This window comes from Balaenoptera physalus, assembly GCF_965194825.1.
Source record: "Balaenoptera physalus genome assembly, chromosome: 8".
NCBI classification, from domain to species: domain Eukaryota; kingdom Metazoa; phylum Chordata; class Mammalia; order Artiodactyla; family Balaenopteridae; genus Balaenoptera; species Balaenoptera physalus.
In genome coordinates, this window is record NC_138887.1 from 108,704,345 (window position 1) to 108,723,695 (window position 19,351).

Below are 19,351 nucleotides of genomic sequence, written 5' to 3' on the forward strand. Positions count from 1 at the left end.
CAGGGAAGCCCGACATTTGACATTTTTAATACCTAATTCTAGCAACACTGGGAAAATAACTCATCGCATCAGGAAATAACTAGAAAAATCAACAAGGAGAAACAAAGATTAGGCCCCATTGATCAAAAAAATGTATCATTTAGGGATGCTGGGCCAAGGTTCTGCTGCTTTTCATCCGGCTGATCCTTGATATTTGAGAGCCTTCTTTGGTTTTGTTTTATATTTTAATTTAAAGCTCATAGTACTTGCAGAGAACTAAATCTTAGGTGTGCTTCAGTACAGGCACACACACACTCCAGTCCTTTTATAGACTGTTTCACCATTTTTATTTAAGAGATAGATTCATCATTATCGTCACCGTCATCATCATCATGGAAACTAACTTTGCTGGTCATCAACTTTCTAAATCTCAAACTTTCAACTCTCAAGAGGTCTAGTGATAGGGGCAAGTAAAAACTCTGAGAAGAGACTGACACTGATTCATAATAGAGTTTTGAAGAGAAATGCTTATGTGGTTTATTGAAATGGGAGGCAGTTTATATCAAGAGAGCAGGAGGCGGAAGAAGTTGGGACAAAGTGTGTAAGTAGGCAGGTATTGCTCACCTCCTGTGCTTTTGTTCTAAGAAAGTGTTAATGTGGAGACAACTAGCCTTCCCCCCCACAATCCCCCCACCCCACACTTACACCCAGGGTGCTATCTGGGGCTTCAGTAAAAGGTGCTGGCTTGAGGGGAAACAGGGGAGGAGAGTGGGCACGAAACAGAAATGGAATGAGTAAGAGAAAGAGGGAAAGGTCGGTGAAGTTACCAAAGGATGCTAGTAACATATACAGCCATGCAGCATTTGAAGTGAACTTTTTCCCTTTGGGGGAATTGTTTTGGCAGGTGGTGTGACCATCCTGAATACCCATTTCATGAGGAATACTGACTTCAGAGAGCTCCGCAACAGATATTTTCCCTCCTATATGTGCCAGGACTTTGGGCTGGGTGGTTCCTCCAGCTATGGAAATCAAAGGAGTTTACTATCCTCAGATGAAATGGTGATGGAGACACACTTAACTTTTGTGTAGTGTAAGTGACTTTGACTTAGCTATGTGGGGGGAAAAAAATAGGTTTAAATCTGTTGAAATAACTTGGAAATTATCAGCTAATATTTTATTAAATCAATGTCTTCTGGGTTTCAGAAAGAAAAATATTAGGCTTTAGAAAAGACTTCAAAGGCAACATATGAAGATAAATAACACATGAATTCAGATACTGCTGCCATGGGTAGTCTGAGTTCTTTAGCAGTTAACAGGGCAACAGCAAGGATGGAGAGCTGGACCATGCCAGTGTGCTGGCAGTGGTCTTGATGGTTTGGACCATTGACTGTAATACAGACACAGCCAAGGTAAGATCCACACATGCATTATTAACAGGGAAGTGATTTGCTTCACCTTGAGTAGAGAGAGAGGGCTAAGTATAGAAAAGTCTTACTATAGAGCTAATTAAACACCTCAGCGGTCAACAAAGCCATACTGATTTGGTTGTTGTTTGTTTCCATCCAGTGTGTGTTGGTGTAGCTTTTATCCAGCTTGAGAGGTGGATAATTGCTTGTTCTCTCTTGCATGCTTTAAAGGGCCTGAGCTTCAGTAAGCTAGTGATCCATGCTAACACTGCCTGCCGCTCTTGCCCCCATTCTTTATACGACCACCATTATGCAAAGTGGCTTGAGACAACCTGCATATCCTGTATTGTAAAATAGTCCACAGACCATTATTTCAAAAGGAGACATATAAAAAGGAAGCTTTAGGAAACATATTGAAAGAAGAGGTTTTATAGAATCATTAGACTTAAGACTTTGAAAGTTATTGGGATAACTGAATTTTGAGAAAGTAGCAAGTTCAAAAGAACGCTGATAATTTTACTATATGGAAATTTTTTTTAAGTGAATAAAAAGATTATTAGAATTCCATAGTAGAGGTGTACCTATTTTCAATCCAGCCAGAGCAATATATTTTATTCATTCATATTAAGTCACTCTCACAGGGCAAGAGAGCGCTTCAAAACTTCAAAACATCAAAACAAACTTATGTTTGTCCAAGATCAATTGCTTATAATCTTCCATGATCTGAAAACATACATTTCTGAGAAATTATCATTAAAAAAAATTGATCTCTACTTATTGTTTCCAATAATTCTAGTATGAATACTTACAATGCTATTTTCTGGAAAATATCTCATTCACAAGAAATAATAAAAATGATGATTTATTCTACCACATGAATCTCCATTTTGTTGCTTGGGGTGGGGGGAATCATCTGAATTCATTTAAATTAGAGACCTTTGGTTGAATTCCTACTGTACATTTAGCACTGGGAAGATAGGGAAGATAGGAAGAAAAGGGAGTACCATAATGAAAGAACAGAAACTCAAGTCCTGACCTCTACTGTCAAAACTCTTCAAAATATTTCAGGGGGCTGGTGTGGAAGAAGGACCACACCTATCAAACCATTTTTTAAAGACAGGCATTGGAAAAGAGTCCCACTATTTGTCAGGGGAAATGTATACATGTATTTCTAAAGATTGGAAGAGGGGAATTCTCTCCTAGTCTTAGCAGAGATGGAGGAAAAAGAGTTGGAGACAGAAAACAGAAGGTCAGGAAAGAGTGATGGTCTGCATGAGTTTCTGCATGTCACTTCTCCCTTCACTCTCATTCCTCTCAAGCTTCCCATCTATTTTGGGATAAACTGTAAGCCCCCAAAATTCATATGTTGAAGTCCTAGCCCGTAGTACCACAGAACATGACTTTATTTGGAAATAGGGTCATTGCATATGCGATTAGGTAAGATGAAGTCATACTGGAGTATGGCAGACACTAATCCAGTATGATTGGTATCCTTATAAAAAGGGGAAACTTGGACACAGGCAACACACAGGGAGAGCACCATGTGCAGACAGAGGCAGAGATCAGGGTGATGCTTTTACAAAGATGTCCAGCAAACCACCAGAAGCTAGGTGAGAGGCATGGACCAGATTCTCCCTCATAGCCCTCAGAAGGAACCAACCCTGCCAACACCTTTATCTCGGACTTCTGGTCTCTAGAACTGTGAGACAACAAATTTCTGTTATGTAAGTAGCCAGTTTGTGGCACTTTGTTCAAGCAGCCCTAGCAAGCAAATATACCATCTCTCAGTCAAGATTTCCAGTCTCTCAAGCTGACACCAGCAGTAAAAATGGCCTTACTTAGTCAATGCTTTACTGAGCTCAGGTTTTGATGACCAATATTTTTGACCCTCTTGGGGACTTTTGCAACCCCAAAGATGTTTGTTAACCCAAATCAATCTCTTTCCTAATCAGAGGCCTCTAATGGAATATGGAGTAAGATACATCAATAGTTACATAACCTGCCTGGAAAAGGAGAGGAGGCCAACAGCGTGCCCACTGAGCCATAAAAACACATGGACCAGAACAGCAGGAACTTTCTGCCCCAGCCCGCAGAATGTTTTTTGTTTGCCCATCACTGACTATTCTCCTTGGAAGACCTCCCTCAGGCACTGTCTTCCGTAGATAATGACACAGAGGTTATTGGAAGAGGCCACAAGAGGCACATAGGCACCAATCCCAAGTCTGCAGGCTTCAACACTGCGACGTGCTGCACACTTCTTGACCACAGTTTTGGAAATTTAAAAGGTTGAGGTAAATTATATTTCCCAGGCTTGGTATTTCTCTGGAACTCCCTTAAAATTTTAAGCTTTCACTGGTGACTTCAATTTCTGACCATTCCAAACTAGTTACTAAATCATGATATCTTGTGGAGCCCTGGTCCTTGAATGTGAACCCTCCTGGAATCTGAACTGTACCCATCATGTTTCTACCTCCAGATACCAAATCCCCAAGTTCTCACTTCTCTTGATGGGGGCAAGGGGTGAGGAGGGATAGATAATCACTTTTAATCTCCTCTGGGCACTGGTATTTTAGCTAGATTGAGAGCTGAGATGCAGAATATGGTGGGAGGGAGTAGCAGTGGTCTTGACAAAAGTACATGGACTTTGCAGGTCCCCCCCTTAAATCTGGCCATTGGTAAATCTTCCTACAAAGACTATGTGGCATCCTTAGGAGCATGAGGGCCCCTTTAATCCTGTCTTGGGGGTTGTCAGGAAGAGATAAAATTGCCAAAGGACAATTTGGAGCTGGGTAGCCCTCACTTTATGTCCTGCTGAAGTTGGTCACATGTTGGTCAGAGAGGAGCAGCTAGTGGAAATGACTGAACATATGTTTTTAAACTGTGTTGCTATTTGATATGTACTATTGAGCATTTTTATTGACATTCGTATATAAGACTATTGTGTAGTTTTGTGTGTACTCTTTAATTAGTTTCTATTATCAAATTGTGCTCCTTTCATTGTTAAAAGGAGAGAGTGAGATTTTCTTTCACACTTTCCACTCTAGAACAAATTAAATTTAAATGATTTATTTCTTAAAGTATTGGTGGAATTCGCCTGAGAATTGCCTCTCTGTCAATAGAGAGCCTGTACATTTTCTATTTCATCTCAAATAAATTTTGCAAATTTATCTTCTTCTATAATTTATCAATGTCATGTATTTAGCATATGGAGGTATATTTGTTCATTTAGTCAACAAGTTTTTTGTGTGCCACTGTGGTTGGCTCTATCCTCGGCAGTTGGGATATTTCAGTAAACAAAAGTCCCTGAGCTCTCATACACGCCTGTACTCTTCCAATTCCTTTAATTTTCCTAAACATGTGGTCACCTCCCTCTTCCAATTCTTCTTTTGTATGTCTATGGTTTTGTTTTGTAATTAATTAGTGGTTTATCAAGTTATTTTTTATTTTTCCTGGATTTCATTTAGACTAAATTTCCCAAAGGAAAGAAAATTCATTGACTACTGCTGTCTTTCTGTTTCTTAATTCATTCATATCTCATTTTCTTTTACTTATCTCTTGTCTGTTTTTTATAACTCATCCATAGACTTCTAACTTCTTAGGTTGAATATTTATTTCATTGATTTTTGTTGGTTTTTCTTGTGTAGTAATATAAACATTGAATATAATGAATTGTCCATTGAGTACTGTTTTAGTTAAGATTTCTTAAGTCGATTTTGTAATTTTCCAGATATTCTGAGTTTTGGGTTTGCTTTCTTCTTTAATAGTTGTTTACAAGAGTTCCTGTCTTACTTTAATTTCTAGTGTTAGAGCTTTTTTTCTAGCTTTTATATTCTACTTTTAATCATGCTGAGCTAAGATATCATCAGTCAATCTTTTCAACATTTCATGGAATTGTGACAAGATACATTCGATTTTAAAGTACTGAGTTGGATATAACGGACATATAATCCTGTGTTATACATTTTTATCATCTAGTGTTAGAAGAGCTATTTGAGTGAGTGGTTCTTTCTTTTAAACAGTGATTCTTAACTGGGTGTTAAGACATTTGGCAGTGTCTGGAGACATTTTTGATTGTTACAGCTGGTGGGGGTGGGGAGAGGTGATATTGGCATTTAGTAGGAAGAGGCCAGGGATGTTGCTAAACATCCTGCAATGCACAGAACAGCTCCCACAACAAAGAATTATCTGGGCCAAAATGTAATTTTTGCTGAGACTGAGAAACCCTGCTATCAGAAGAGTCTTTCTTGATAGATGTTAAAATGTGCTGATTCCTAATGCCATAATTTCAATTTATTGCATATAACTGAAAACTAATCCATTTAGCCTCATGTTTATAGTGCTTGAAGTAAACTGTCCATCTTTTATAATTCAGCTATGTTTTTTCTTGTGTATTTTATCTTTTCTCAGATTATTAAACTGCTAATGGATGCCATGCTTTTAGTATTTCAGTTTAAAACACATGGGCAAATGAGCCCCAATGAAAATAAGTTAATGCAGGAAACCAGGCTTCCCTGGTGGCTCAGTGGTTAAGAATCCGCCTGCCAATGCTGGGGACACGGGTTCAAGCCCTGGTCCGGGAAGATCCCACATGCCGCAGAGCAACTAAGCCCGTGCACCACAACTACTGAGCCTGTGCTCTAGAGCCTGCGAGCCACAACTACTGAAGCCTGCATGCCTAGAGCCTGCACTCTGCAACAAGAGAAGCCACCGCAATGAGAAGCCCACGCACCGCAAGAAAGAGTAGCCCCCGCTCGCCGCAAATAAAGAAAGCCCGTGCACAGCAAAGAAGACCCAACGCAGCCAAAAATAAATAAATAAATTTTAAAAAAATTAATTTCTTCAGTATGAATCAAGAGAAAAATTGCTCTAATAACAGACCGCCATTGAAAAATAGAAGCAATCTGAAAGATTAGATTATGCTGGTAACTACTTTACTTCTTGTCCCAAATTTCTTTTTTTTAAATTAATTAATTAATTTATTTATTTATGGCTGTCTTGGGTCTTTGTTGCTACACACAGGCTTTCTCTAGTTGCCATGAGCGGGGGCTACTCTTCGTTGCGGTGCGCAGGCTTCTCATTGTGGTGGCGTCTCTTGTTGCGGAGCACAGGCTCTAGGCGCGCAGGCTTCAGTAGTTGTGGCACTTGGGCTCAGTAGTTGTGGCTTGTGGGCTATAGAGCTCAGGCTCAGTAGTTGTGGCACACCGGCTTAATTGCTCTGCGGCATGTGGGATCTTCCCGGGCTAGGGCTTGAACCCGTGTCCCCTGCATTGGCAGGCAGATTCTTAACCACTGCACCACCAGCAAAGCCCGCCATGTTTGTTCTTCAGCCTGAAACCTATTTCTTTCTAATCAAAGTGAATACCGTTCCAGAAGAGAGCAGGTAACACAATATTGAGACTGGAGAAACAGATCACAACCTGGGAAACTTCAAAAAACCACACAAAAGGTAGGATTAAAAACAGAAAAGAGCAAAGCTGATTTTGGCATTTACTTCCAGGATAAAGCTATGGAGTGGGGGAGGCGGAGAAGAAGTGACAATAGCGGGAGGATTAAAGGCTACCCTTGGCCATATGAGAACCAGTGTATTATAACTGAAGAAGAACAGATTTTACCACCTCAAAATACTCCACATTGGCGTAAGAATTATTTTGTGCTGAAGACAATTGAGAAGAAACAGATATAAGAAATCTCTGTCCTCCCCCGATTTGCCTAAAAGGAGGAAATAAACTTACAAAGTGTCCCTCCTCCCTCTCTACCAGGAAGGACAAAAGTTCAACTGCTGGAGACAACGTTAGATCCTTATCAGTCTGGAGATGGCACCAGAGGAATTTACATAACAAACTTTGCTAACTAGACCTTATCTTCTGTTAGTCTCCCATATATTTGTCCTCCCACAATTTGCTGCCCCTAGACTCAAAGTCCTTTTCTGTTGTCTTGTCACTTCTCAAAAAATGTATTGCTCCTTTGTTAAGAAGTTATGTAAGACCTAGTTCTAACCAAGCCTTTGAGTTACTCATCTCTGGGAACTCCCATGTGTAACATGCATGAATACACATGTTTGTAAACTTCTGTTTGTTTTTCTCTTGTTAATCTGTCTTCTGTCAGTCCAATCTACAGGGCTCCAGCTGCAGAACCTAAGATGGGTAGAGGAAGAGATTCGTCCTCACCTATAAGACTATGTCAGGTAGAAGCTCGTGGTTTCCTTTTAATAAGGGAGGCAAAGAAGCCAATGACATGAGCAATCATCATGGAAACCATAAGACCAGTTGTCTCCTCTTGCCAACTCCACCTGCCTTCTGGGCAAGAAGCCTCTGAAAGAAAAGTTAAACTCTAAGGTGAACTATGGAAAACTGAGGAACAAGAGCAGAACACAGTTTGCACCAGCCAACTCCAAAGAAGACAGCAACAGGGCTTTGCCTAAAACAGCCTTGAGCAATTGGTAGTCTAGGAGGCAGAATCATATAGCTACAAGGCTCCAAATGCACTGCTGATGTTCAAAATTCCAGGAGCATTCTTCAAAGGTGTGTGGCACGAAAAGTACGGCCCATATACACAGGTGTCATCAGTCACAGCTGCACCTGACTATTAGCACCATCAATTTCCACCTCCATTCCCAGGCTTCTTAAACTGGAAACTGCATTTTGACCAGGTGGTAGAGCCTGCCAGGAATGCCTCACATGTATTTCCTTTGGGATAAGTCCCTAAACACAGGTTTTTAACTGAGTAATGTTAAAGAACAGCTCTGTGCTAATACCTAAGGATCTTGCACGTATCCACAGAGGCACATAGGCAAAGTTTGATCCGCAGCTGATCTGAGTCTTGGCCGAACATCCTGGATCCTCTGAAAACAAGAGTGTGCTGGAGGTGTGTGAGGAGCCGCTACCAGGCCGTTTCTCACTCAGTTCCCTATCTGCCAAGGAGGAGGCCACAGTGAGTCAGTTTCTCATCTTCTGCCAGGTTTTGATGAGGCCTGAGGCCTCTGACTCACCCCTTGGGGTCCAGCTGCAGACTATAAAGTACCTAAGCAGCAACATAGCAGTGGCCCTTCAACAACAGGATGGACCATCATTCGTGTTGCAATCATCTGGACCCTTTTGTTTTGGTGTTGCCCTACTCCAGAGACTAAAGGGAGGAGATTGCCATTATCATAGGGACATAGAAACTGGGAAAAAAAAAAAAAGCGAGATTATGCTACTACAGAAAAAAATTATAAAACTACTTAGATTCCAATAATGAGTCTCCCTCAAGGGTCCTGCTGGTACATAATTATGTCTTTGTTTCTTTAACTGATCAATATTCCTAATAGTGACACCATTTCCACGTTAGAGTCTCCTGCTTTGTCACCATTGCAACTCTAGCTTGCACAAGAGTTGGTAAAATTTCCCATATTATACTTTTTGACCGAAAATATATCTTATCTACCTCCAGGAAGAATTAATAAACCAGATTATAAGAGTTATTAAAATTTAATGGAGCAAGTTTTTATTCCAATTATCCAGTGAAACAACATTAATATATCAAATATTAATATAAATCTGAAGAAAAGTGCAAAGATTTCTAGGTTTTGGGGGTTTCTTTTTGCTTTTTTATGATTTATATGTACTGTCTCTAAGGGGGAAAAATGTCTTGCTAAGGTAGTAACAGAAAAAAATGTTTTAAGAGAAGCTTATGATAATTGGTTACTTGGTTACTTGGAAATATGTCAAGAGCAAAAATTGTTTCTAAAAAACTTTAAAAAGTTAATACCTGGTACATAGTTATATAGGGAAAAGTTTTATATAATAAGATGATACCTTGGATAAATTAGACTGGTTTAATCTTTTGGTTTAGAAATAGCTATCTTTCCTCTGATTTTACCAGTATAAAACTATTTAGCATATTTTCTTGGGTTTATTTTCTAATAAAAAAAGCTAATTAATTTGAGTTTTCTAGATTTCCTCTACTGATTTTAATGGGGTCAAATAAGCCAATTCATAATAGATTATAAAATATTAAAATTATGTGTCAAAATAAATTGAATTATCATAGGTAATTCTTTATAAGAGGGATTCTTACAATGCTATAAATCATACAGACTAATGTGTCAGCATAAATTATAATATCCAAATCCTTATTTTTAAGTACTTAAACTAATATTAAATTGTGTTAATCACTGAGTTATATTTGGGTACCTGGAAAATTTCTAGGTAAGATAAAGACAAAAAATGTTGATCACTAAACATGTTAATTTACCCTCTCTCTTATTTTTACAAAAACTATAGAATGGCAATCAGCAGATTAAAGGATGAACTTGCCTTTAAATGAAAATATACATGAATATTTTTGCCAACTTAAAATTTGATAAGATGATAGTATGGATGAAAAATTGTTGCTCACCATCTGCCTCTACAGGGATTGGGTCACTAGCCACTGCAGTCCTTCAGCACACCCTGAAAGGGGTTCAGGGCGGAGATCAGGGAAAAACTGGCAGAACAGGCCTTCAGATAGTTAGATGTTTTCAGAAGAAGATTTTATGAGCCTAATTTCTTACATCTTCTCATATCCAGAAAAGCACTAAAATCATTAACGGAGACATCTGCTCCTCATGAATAGCAGTAAACTTCTAGCAAAATGTGTGCTTGATTGCACGTCTCCCCCTTCACTAAAATCTTGTATATACTGACCTCCTTCTTTACCTCTTCAGAACAGTTCCTCAAATAAAGATGCAGACTTAGAGAATGGACTTGAGGACACGGGGAGGGGGAAGGGTAAACTGGGACGAAGTGAGAGAGTGGCATGGACATATATACACTACCAAACGTAAAACAGATAGCTAGTGGGAAGCAGCCACATAGGACAGGGAGATCAGCTCAGTGCTTTGTGACCACCTAGAGGGGTGGGATAGGGAGGGTGGGAGGGAGACGCAAGAGGGAGGAGATATGGGGATAAATGTATACGTAGAGCTGATTCACTTTGTTATACAACAGAAACTAACACACCATTGTAAAGCAATTATACTCCAATAAAGATGTTAAAAAAAAAAAAAGAAAGAAAGAATAGTTCCTCAGAGCTGAGAAGCTGTCTCCCTGGCTATAGTTCTCATTTTATCCCAAGTAAAACTTAACTCACAACTCTCACGTTGTGCTTTTTTTTTCAGTTGACAATTAGTACCCATGGAGAAACATAGCACACAGACCTTGTTTCTTCTCATTTTAATTTTCTCTGTTAATTGGGTACAAAATTTGGTTGCTATAGTTAAAGATCTCAAAAGCCCTCTCTTGGAAGCCAGATCCTAAATAGACCTTCCTTTCTTAACAGGTATTATAGCAACAGCCCCCAATCTCTGGGCATTTCAAACTATGCTAAGCCTCTTTTCACTATTAATTTATAAAAGTCAAGCTTATGTTTTAGGGTAGTAACTCCAATTTAAAACCCTAAACTTTTCTCATTCTAATTTGATACTAAACTCTGATGACAATCTTAATATGATTTTATTTGGTATTAGGAATACTTAAGGGAATTTCTAAATATTTTATTTAAAATATTATGTTACTAACAAATCATTCCATTCAGATAACTGACCCAAGCATGCCACATTACCAGAAGCTTAAGAATTAGCATCTATATACTTAATAGTAGATGTTATGCCTTTAAAGTTGCTTATGAATTTACCATGCTAAAAAATTAAGGAGTTTTCTAACTTCTTTGTGAAGCCCAAGAAAATTATTGGAGATTATCCAACATCCAAAAAAACTCATTATTAAGCTTAAAACCAATGAAGAAAATGCATTTTCTATTATTATGCAAACTAGTGACTCTTACTGGTTTGCATCCAAAAGAGACTAAACATTTATAGTCAATAGAAAGATAGTTATATAATCTAGTTTCTAGAAGGAAAAAAACTTATTGATAAAATCTTCCATTATTTGTAATTTTTATAAACCCCTAATAAACTGAAGCTGTAGGGCAAGAACTGAAACCCCTACCTACTGAATCATTTGAACATTTACAAATGAATCTCATTTTTTTGTTTCAAGCTTTGATATATATTTTTTAATGATTATTTATAAATAAGTATTTTGGTTGAATTTAAGCAGTCTTTTGCCAAAAGACTAACATGCTGATATAAAAACAAAGATTTCATTTTCCCGCCTGGAAATATCTTCAATAATCAATAACAGTGGAAGCTCACTTTACAGGTAAAATATTTTTTAAATGTATGCGAAGTATTCACATTTAACTGGAAAGTCCACATCATTTTCAAAGCTCTAAGAAGAAAAAGGCAAGCTAATGACATTTTAAAGTCGATACTGCCCAGCTTCCAAAGAAGCTTACTCTCACTCGAATGATAATGGGATCTTATCTCAAAATCTCCATGGGGACTTCCCTGGTGGTGCAGTGGTTAAGAATCCGCCTGCCAATACAGGAGACACAGGTTCGATCCCTGGTCCGGGAAGATCCCACATGCCGCAGAGCAACTAAGCCCGTGTGCCACAACTCCTGAGCCTGCGCTCTAGAGCCTGCACTCTAGAGCCTGCAAGCCACAACTACTCAGCCCACGTGCCACAACTACTGAAGCCTGCACACCTAGAGCCTATGCTTTGCAACAAGAGAAGACACTGCAGTGAGAAGCCTGCGCACTGCAACGAAGAGTGGCCCCCACTCGCCACAACTAGAGAAAGCCCACGCACAGCAACAAAGACCCAAGGCAGCCAAAAATAAATAAATAAAAATTTTTTAAAATCTCCATGAACTCTCACTATATTAGATTGTTACTAAAATTACCTTTAGACTTGGGTTGAGTTCTCTACTGACAGATTCTACCTTGATGCATCCTGATCTCATTGACTATTATTATTTACCTCATTTATGTGCTTAGTTATGTACCCAGCAGCTGCCAGCCACACATCCAAAAGGGAAACCAATAATACACCTCTACAGACTAACTAGTTTAGAAGTACTACCACATGGATGAACCTTGAGGACATTATGCTCAGTAAAATAAGTCAGTCACAAAAGACAAATATTGAATGATTCCACTTAGAGGAGGTACCTAGAATAGTCAACTCACAGAAACAGAAAGTAAAATGGTGGTTGCCAGGGTATGATGGGGCAGGGGGGTGGGGAGGGAGATGGCGGAATGAGGAGTTAGTGTTTAATGGATATGGAGTTTCAGTTTGGGAAGATGAAAGCTCTGGAGATGGATAGTGGTGATGGTTGCACAACAATGTGAGTAATGCCCCTGAACTATACACTTAAAAGTGGTTAAAACGATAAAATTCATTTTATATATACTATACCACAGGAAGGAAAAGGAGAAGGAGAGAGAAGAACTTAAGATTCTACAACCTGGCCATACAAACCTGCTAGAGACCTGACCCTGAAACCCACTAAAAGGCTCCAGAAACAGACCACGACCAAAGCAGACAGCTTCCTGTGAATTCTGTAATTAAGATTCTCTGACTCAAGATGACATTGGGTGCAGACAATGTCCTGCCAAGGCCTTCAAATCAAGACTCGTAATCAGGATATAGGATTTACATTTGAGCTTAGGTTTAATAATCATCTCACCTCCATTTCCTTACTCCTTTCATGTTAATCTTTTCTGTGGGCAACACTATCAATTTCCAACTGTTAAATTTGTCCAACCTTCCAAAGTATTTAAAACAAAGCCTGATATCAAAATTTATCAAAAAGGATCTAAGACACTGGATATCACTGATTTCTTTTTTTTTTAATTTTTATTTATTTATTTATTTGGCTGTGTTGGGTCTTCGTTGCTTTCTCTAGTTGTGACGAGCAGGGTCTACTCTTTGTTGTGGTGCATGGGCTTCTCATCGCGGTGGCTTCTCGTTGCAGAGCATAGGCTCTAGCTGCGCAGGCTTCAGTAGTTGTGGCTCGCGGGCTCTAGAGCGCAGGCTCAGGAGTTGTGGTGCACGGGCTTAGTTGCTCCGTGGCATGTGGGATCTTCCCGGACCAGTGCTCGAACCCATGTCTCCTGCATTGGCAGGAGGATTCTTAACCATTGTGCCACGAGGGAAGTCCTGATTTCACTGATTTCTATGAGGATTCTACTCCGGCGAGAAGTCTCAAAAACTACAATGTGTGATCCATAATTTAGTTTTGATGATAAACCAAATAACAGTTAAAATACTCCATCAAGACAGGCACACCAAAAACAGCTTATTTAAATTTAGTGAAGCTACTTTTCTTGCTAGGCTTTACGTTCCCAATTTTCTGTTAATATCTGTGGCTGTCCTCATCCCTTTGTGCCCTCCTCTACCAGGTGTGAAAATAGCCAGGTGTGAAAATGTTGCTGTGCAGCCATCCCATTATCCCAAGCTGACACTCAACTGATAAGACTGTGTCAAGAAGAGCCTAACCCCTTATGGACAAAGCTGTTTCACTTGGAGCTCATTTGACCAAAAGGGGGAAGCTGAGAAATTCCTGTGAGGAAAGTGGTGCAGCCAAAGGGTGGTGCTAACCAAAGGACCCAGGCAGATATTACACAGAGACAGCTATTGTGTGTACTCCATGACTAAACTCCCAAATTCTTCTGGAGAATCCATAAATCAATGAAGTTCTTAGATACCCATAGTTGGCCTTCTTAAGGACAGAATATCCAGACCGACCCCATACTAGCTGCCAACTAGCTACCCAGTGGGGAAATGAAAGTATATTATAATAAGGCTTTTATATTGACTATGAAGTTATTTGACAATAGCCTGTTTTATGTTAAACATGCATGAGGAAAACTCTAGAGCAACCGTTAAAAAAAAAAGTGTAGAGCTAATAAGTCAATAGTAGAGATAAATGTAATAAAAAATATTCAGTAAATTCAAAAGGCAGAAAAAGAAAAAGGGATCAAAGAACAGATGGAGCAAATAGAAAGCATATAGCAAGATGGTAGATGCAAACCCAATCAAATTCATAATTATATCTAATGTAATTTGTTTGAGAATTCAAAATAAAAGGCAGATATTGTCAGACTAGATAAAAGTGTAAGACCCAACTATATATGCTGTCTATAGGACACTCATTTTAATTAATCTTTGTAAACAAATTAATGAGATCATTTTATACTTGTTAGGAAAATTGGGGGATATTGGCCTTAATGAACTGCTGATGGAAGTGTATTCTACCAGTACAGCCATTTTGGAGAGCAATCTGGCACTTGGCCAAATTAAGTCTGTAATGCCCTATGGTTCAGCTATTCCACATCTGAGTATTTATCCCAAAGAAATCCCCATCCATGTCCATAAGGTTTCATGCACAAGGATATTCATGGAAGCATTGTTTGTTGTAGTTGGATGTCAGAAGCAATCTGGATGCCCATGGCAGGGGAGAGAATGAGAAAAATACGGTAAATGCACAGAGTACTAATGCAGCCAGAAGAAGCAACAGGCTAACTGTAAACATAGCAATATGGATCTTGAAAACATAGTGCTGAGAGAGAAAAATATAAAAGAATAAGAAACAAGATGAGATCTGTAATGATACAATTTACATAATTAGAGGCATGTATTCTAAGCAATGTTATCCATGTTAGAGCAATACAAACAGAATATGCATTTAAAATATTAGAATGGTTACTTATATAGAGAGAGGAGAAAATGAAAAGGGATAAATAACAATACACAAATACATATGTACATATATAAAAACAGAAGAGGCGCCTCACACTCCCTAATATTAATGTGCCATAAAACGAGGCTTGTGATTAACTCAACCCCCTGTACATAAAGTCTGACTAAGAAAAACATATATAAAATAAAATGTCATATAGTTGAATCTGTCAGTATTTTCCTTTAGACATTCTGACTTTTTTACCCTACCCTAAAATTACATGTCACCTCTATTTTTCTAATCATTTCTAGTTGCTTTGTGTGTTTGCATTTAGATCTTTAATTCATCTGAAAATACTTTTGCATTTGCTATGCAGAATAGTCATAACCATATTTTTAATGGAAATTTAGTTGTCCCAATGCAATATATTCAAGGAGCCGTCCTTTCCTCACTGATTTTAAATGCTCCATTTATTATACACTTAACTCTCATATGTACACAAGTCTATTTCTGGGTTCTTTTTTATTCCTCTGATCTATTTGTTTATTCTACTCAAACTACTAACTACTGTTGCTTTATATTTTAGTATATTTAGTATATATTAGGCATTCCCTATTATTCTTTTCCAATAATTTCTTGGTAATTATCACATTTTTTCCCTTCAGATCAAAAATAGATCCCCCCCAAATGCTCTATTGGGATTTTGTTTGGAATCACATACAATTTACGTGTTATTCTGAGAAATACTGACAGCTTTATATTATATCTTCCCACCCAGGAACATGGTATGTCTTTGTATTCCAGCTTTTGTTTTATGTCCTTCAGTAAAATTGTATAGTTTTCCTGAGGTAAGTGTTCCACCTTTCTTGTTTAACTTATACTTGGTAATTTATAATTTGTTGTTACTATAAATTTTTTAAAATTTCCATTTCTAACTGGAATGCTATTATAAAGAAAAGCTGTTGATTTTTGACTATTTACTTTGTATCTAGAGATCATTCTAAATAATCTTCTTATGTATCATAGTATTTTTAAATATGTTGAAGTTTCAGTTTTTAGAAAGTAGGTGATTGGTAATTGCTTTCCTTTCAGAGTGAGCAGGAGGAAAAAAAATTTTAGATTAAAACCATTTCTCTTTTATTTTACACACACACACACATACTGGTGATCAGAACATTTACAATACTGTTTAAAAACTGGGAAATTTTAAAGCATTTATTTTACCAATATATAAGGTAAAGGCTGTATCCAGAAGTAAATATAAACAAATATAAACATAATGAAATGAGGTATTCAAGAAAAAGAAAATATTTAATTATGTATAAAATTAAGCAACTTCTGTGGGCCAGGCAAAACACAGAAGCTTGAAGTTTAATGTAGAAAAGCATTAATAATATTAAATTATTTTAAATAATAAATGTACATAAATTTATACCAATAAGCAACAGTGTATCAACTACAGGCAATCCTCCCTTTGCATGTAGGACTATTAAAAAAAGTCCATGCAAGCTAAAACTATGCAATCTTAATAATCAACAGGAAAAATTAAAATTGCCTGTGATGTTTAAAATTTTTGTCGAAACATTGAAAATTCTCTTATCCTTAATTATAAATGTAGAGTAAAATTGAAAAACATAGAACTAATATTTATTCACTATGCCATAATTTAAAATTTTAGAAACATTGAGAATTCAAGTGTTTTATTTCTTTGTAAAAGAAACTCGATCAAGAGTAGTTTGAACAGTTTTTGCCTTTTCTCACCTAACTTATGATACAGAGCAAATATCTTTTCTGTATTTTGGAGAATTGTAATATTTCTTTTCTAACTTTGGATCAGATACCAACATTTTATCCGTTCTGTTTTCAATGTCATATATCATATATTATATGATTCCGTTTATATAAAATGTCCAGAATAGGCAAATCCATAAAGACAGAAAGCAGATTAGTGGTTACCTAGGTTTGGGAGATTTGGGGAAATGGGGAACGGCTGTTAATGGAGTTTCTTTGGGGGCTGATTAAAACTACTGGCACTTCTACCTGGACCAGAAGGGAAGCCAAATTCCCTGAAATTCCCTCAACTGATTTGTCTACTGAGATTGGGTCAATCCTCTCCAAAAGGGTATTTAACTAGGGCCCTGACATTATCAAATGTAGTGATTTTCAGACTTGTTTTTAGCAGCAGAACCCATTTGGGGAAAAAAAAAATTGAATTTGGGACCCCAATATATACGAGAAATAAAAGCTATTTTTAATTGACATAATGCAATTTATAAATTCAAATTTGTAATATTTATTATTATAAAGTCAATTAATTAGAATAATGAGGATGTTTTGATAAACCCCCAAATTTTAAGATATTGTTATAGCAATCTCTAGATCAAATTTCCTTTTTTTAATTGCATAGTATTAAAAATCCTGACACAATATAGGAATAGTTGAAAAGAGTAACAATTACTATTTTTTTCTTATTTTTTTTACCCACCTTATTTATTATATTGATAATTGTTTCCTCAGCTCTGGTAAAAATGACAGCAAAATAACATATACAATTTTGAATGCTCAAATCATTAATGTGAAGTCAGTAATCACTTTTTAAATAGCTCTTGAAATTAGAAAGTAGTACAACACGAAATGTTGTTTTCAAAGTTAAATCATTGGCAATTGCTAAACCTAGTTGGTGTCTTTATCATAAATATACAAAAATCAAACATGAAGTCCCTAAAATTTATAGTAAAGGCTGAAATTTTTATATGCCATTATCATTATATAGTATGTTGTATATTTATTTATTACCGCATAAGGACAACTACCCAGTGACTATGAACATTCTCAAGGAAGCCCAAGACAAGTACTAAGAACCTCTATATTCTATTATGGAACAGGATAAAAATTATTATAATTTGTAATATATATTAATAATTTATATATATAAATAAAATTTGGACACAACTCAACATTAAAATAAAGTCATACAGCTATTATTTGCCATTAGCACTTTTAGAAGGAAATAAGGTAATAAAGATTCTGGATGCCTTAGAATTGGTATAATCTAGCGTTCTGCAATTATTGTTTGAGTTTGTTGCTATTGCAATATTGTATGACCTAGCATATTTGGGGAGCAAATTTGCCCTGAAGAGAGGACAAAGATCTTTGAGAATGAATGTCCATATAGCAGTGTTTCCATGACAGTAAAAGAATTATTTAAAAAGGAGGAGGGGCTGTTTTTGTTTCCTCTCCCCAACTGAACCCCTGCCTCAAGTGATAAGGCTGTAGACTCCAAATCTATCAATGGATAAAATAGTGCAAATATTGCTTCACATCCAAAGCTAGTACTATTTCTCTGAAGAACTGTGGCCATAGCTCCATCTCCAATCTAGGACACCACAGACCTGCTCTTTCAGGCTGAGAACACCAGGTGGCATATGGTGGCTGAATCAGAGCCTTGGTAACCATGGCAACCAGCTACCATTCCAGCTCTGGGCAGCTGCCATCTTTTATCCAAAGCAGTGTTTTGTGCACACTGGGGGTTTTGCTTTGAAATTGTTGTACTATGTGCTTTTCATTCTTCACAGAGTCAGGGTTTCTACTTCTGGGAAGGGAATTCTAGTGCCAGAGATAGATAAATAACCTCGGGTCAGTTGCATTAATTTTATTTTCTGTGCATTATTCATTGTGTCTGCATAAACCAGACTATGCACTGATATTTGAGAAGGCCACGCCTTCCACAGCAGGCTTTCTCTAGGGAGGCTAGACTTCACTGAAGGGAAATGCATGATGGAGTGAGTGACTCCTCTCTGGACCGAGGTTAAAACAAAAATGCCCAGCTCAATGCTTGAATCCGTTGTAGGTACAATGACCCTGAGAGCTGCCTGGACAAAAGATGTCTGCTGTAACTATCACTGATCTATAGACTGAAGATGTCTGTTTGCCAACCTACTGGAAGGATGTATTTTACATAAATAATATCTTCCCACAAAATGTGTTTTGTGTCTGTCATGCAATAATGAACCAAATATTTATAAATTGGAGACTATCCCTTTCCTTTTCTATCAGTCAAAAGTAATGAGATTTTCTAGGTTAATCATCAGGCGTTGCCTCTGGTGATTGGCAGTATATCACAAGCCAGGCTGCCAAAAGCCATTCTCTTTGCCATTGGGAACAGAGCCGAAAGGAGTTATGTTATCCAAATGTCTTCTCTAAATTCCTAAAAGGTTCTGTACTGAACAGGGACTCATTTATAAACACATCTATTGCAGCCTGGTGTTGTTTCTGGCTGTTAGATAGAGGGGCCATATCTTAAGTGTGCATTCTTTGGATGAAAGATCCTTCTTATAGAATTAAAATCCTGTTAAAAATACATTATTTTATGTCACATGAAAAATGAAGAATTTACACTGTATATGTAATGTAAAAATAAT

At 37.4% G+C, this 19,351-nt stretch overlaps 1 protein-coding gene across 5 annotated transcripts in view; it reads left to right on the top strand.

Moving 5' to 3' along the window:
* AKR1D1 (aldo-keto reductase family 1 member D1) overlaps positions 1 to 13,063 on the top strand; it is a 97,147-nt gene extending 84,084 nt beyond the window's left edge. For 3 of the 5 annotated variants that reach the window (XM_082473126.1, XM_082473129.1, XM_082473130.1), the window contains 2 exons: positions 884 to 3,676; positions 6,741 to 13,063. In XM_082473126.1, coding sequence (XP_082329252.1) covers positions 884 to 926 — 43 coding nt within the window. In that variant the 3' untranslated portion in view covers positions 927 to 3,676; positions 6,741 to 13,063. The remainder of the gene's footprint in view (positions 1 to 883; positions 3,677 to 6,740) is intronic. The other 2 variants (XM_082473128.1, XM_082473127.1) reach the window with 2 other exon arrangements.
* Positions 13,064 to 19,351: the final 6,288 nt, after the last annotated feature.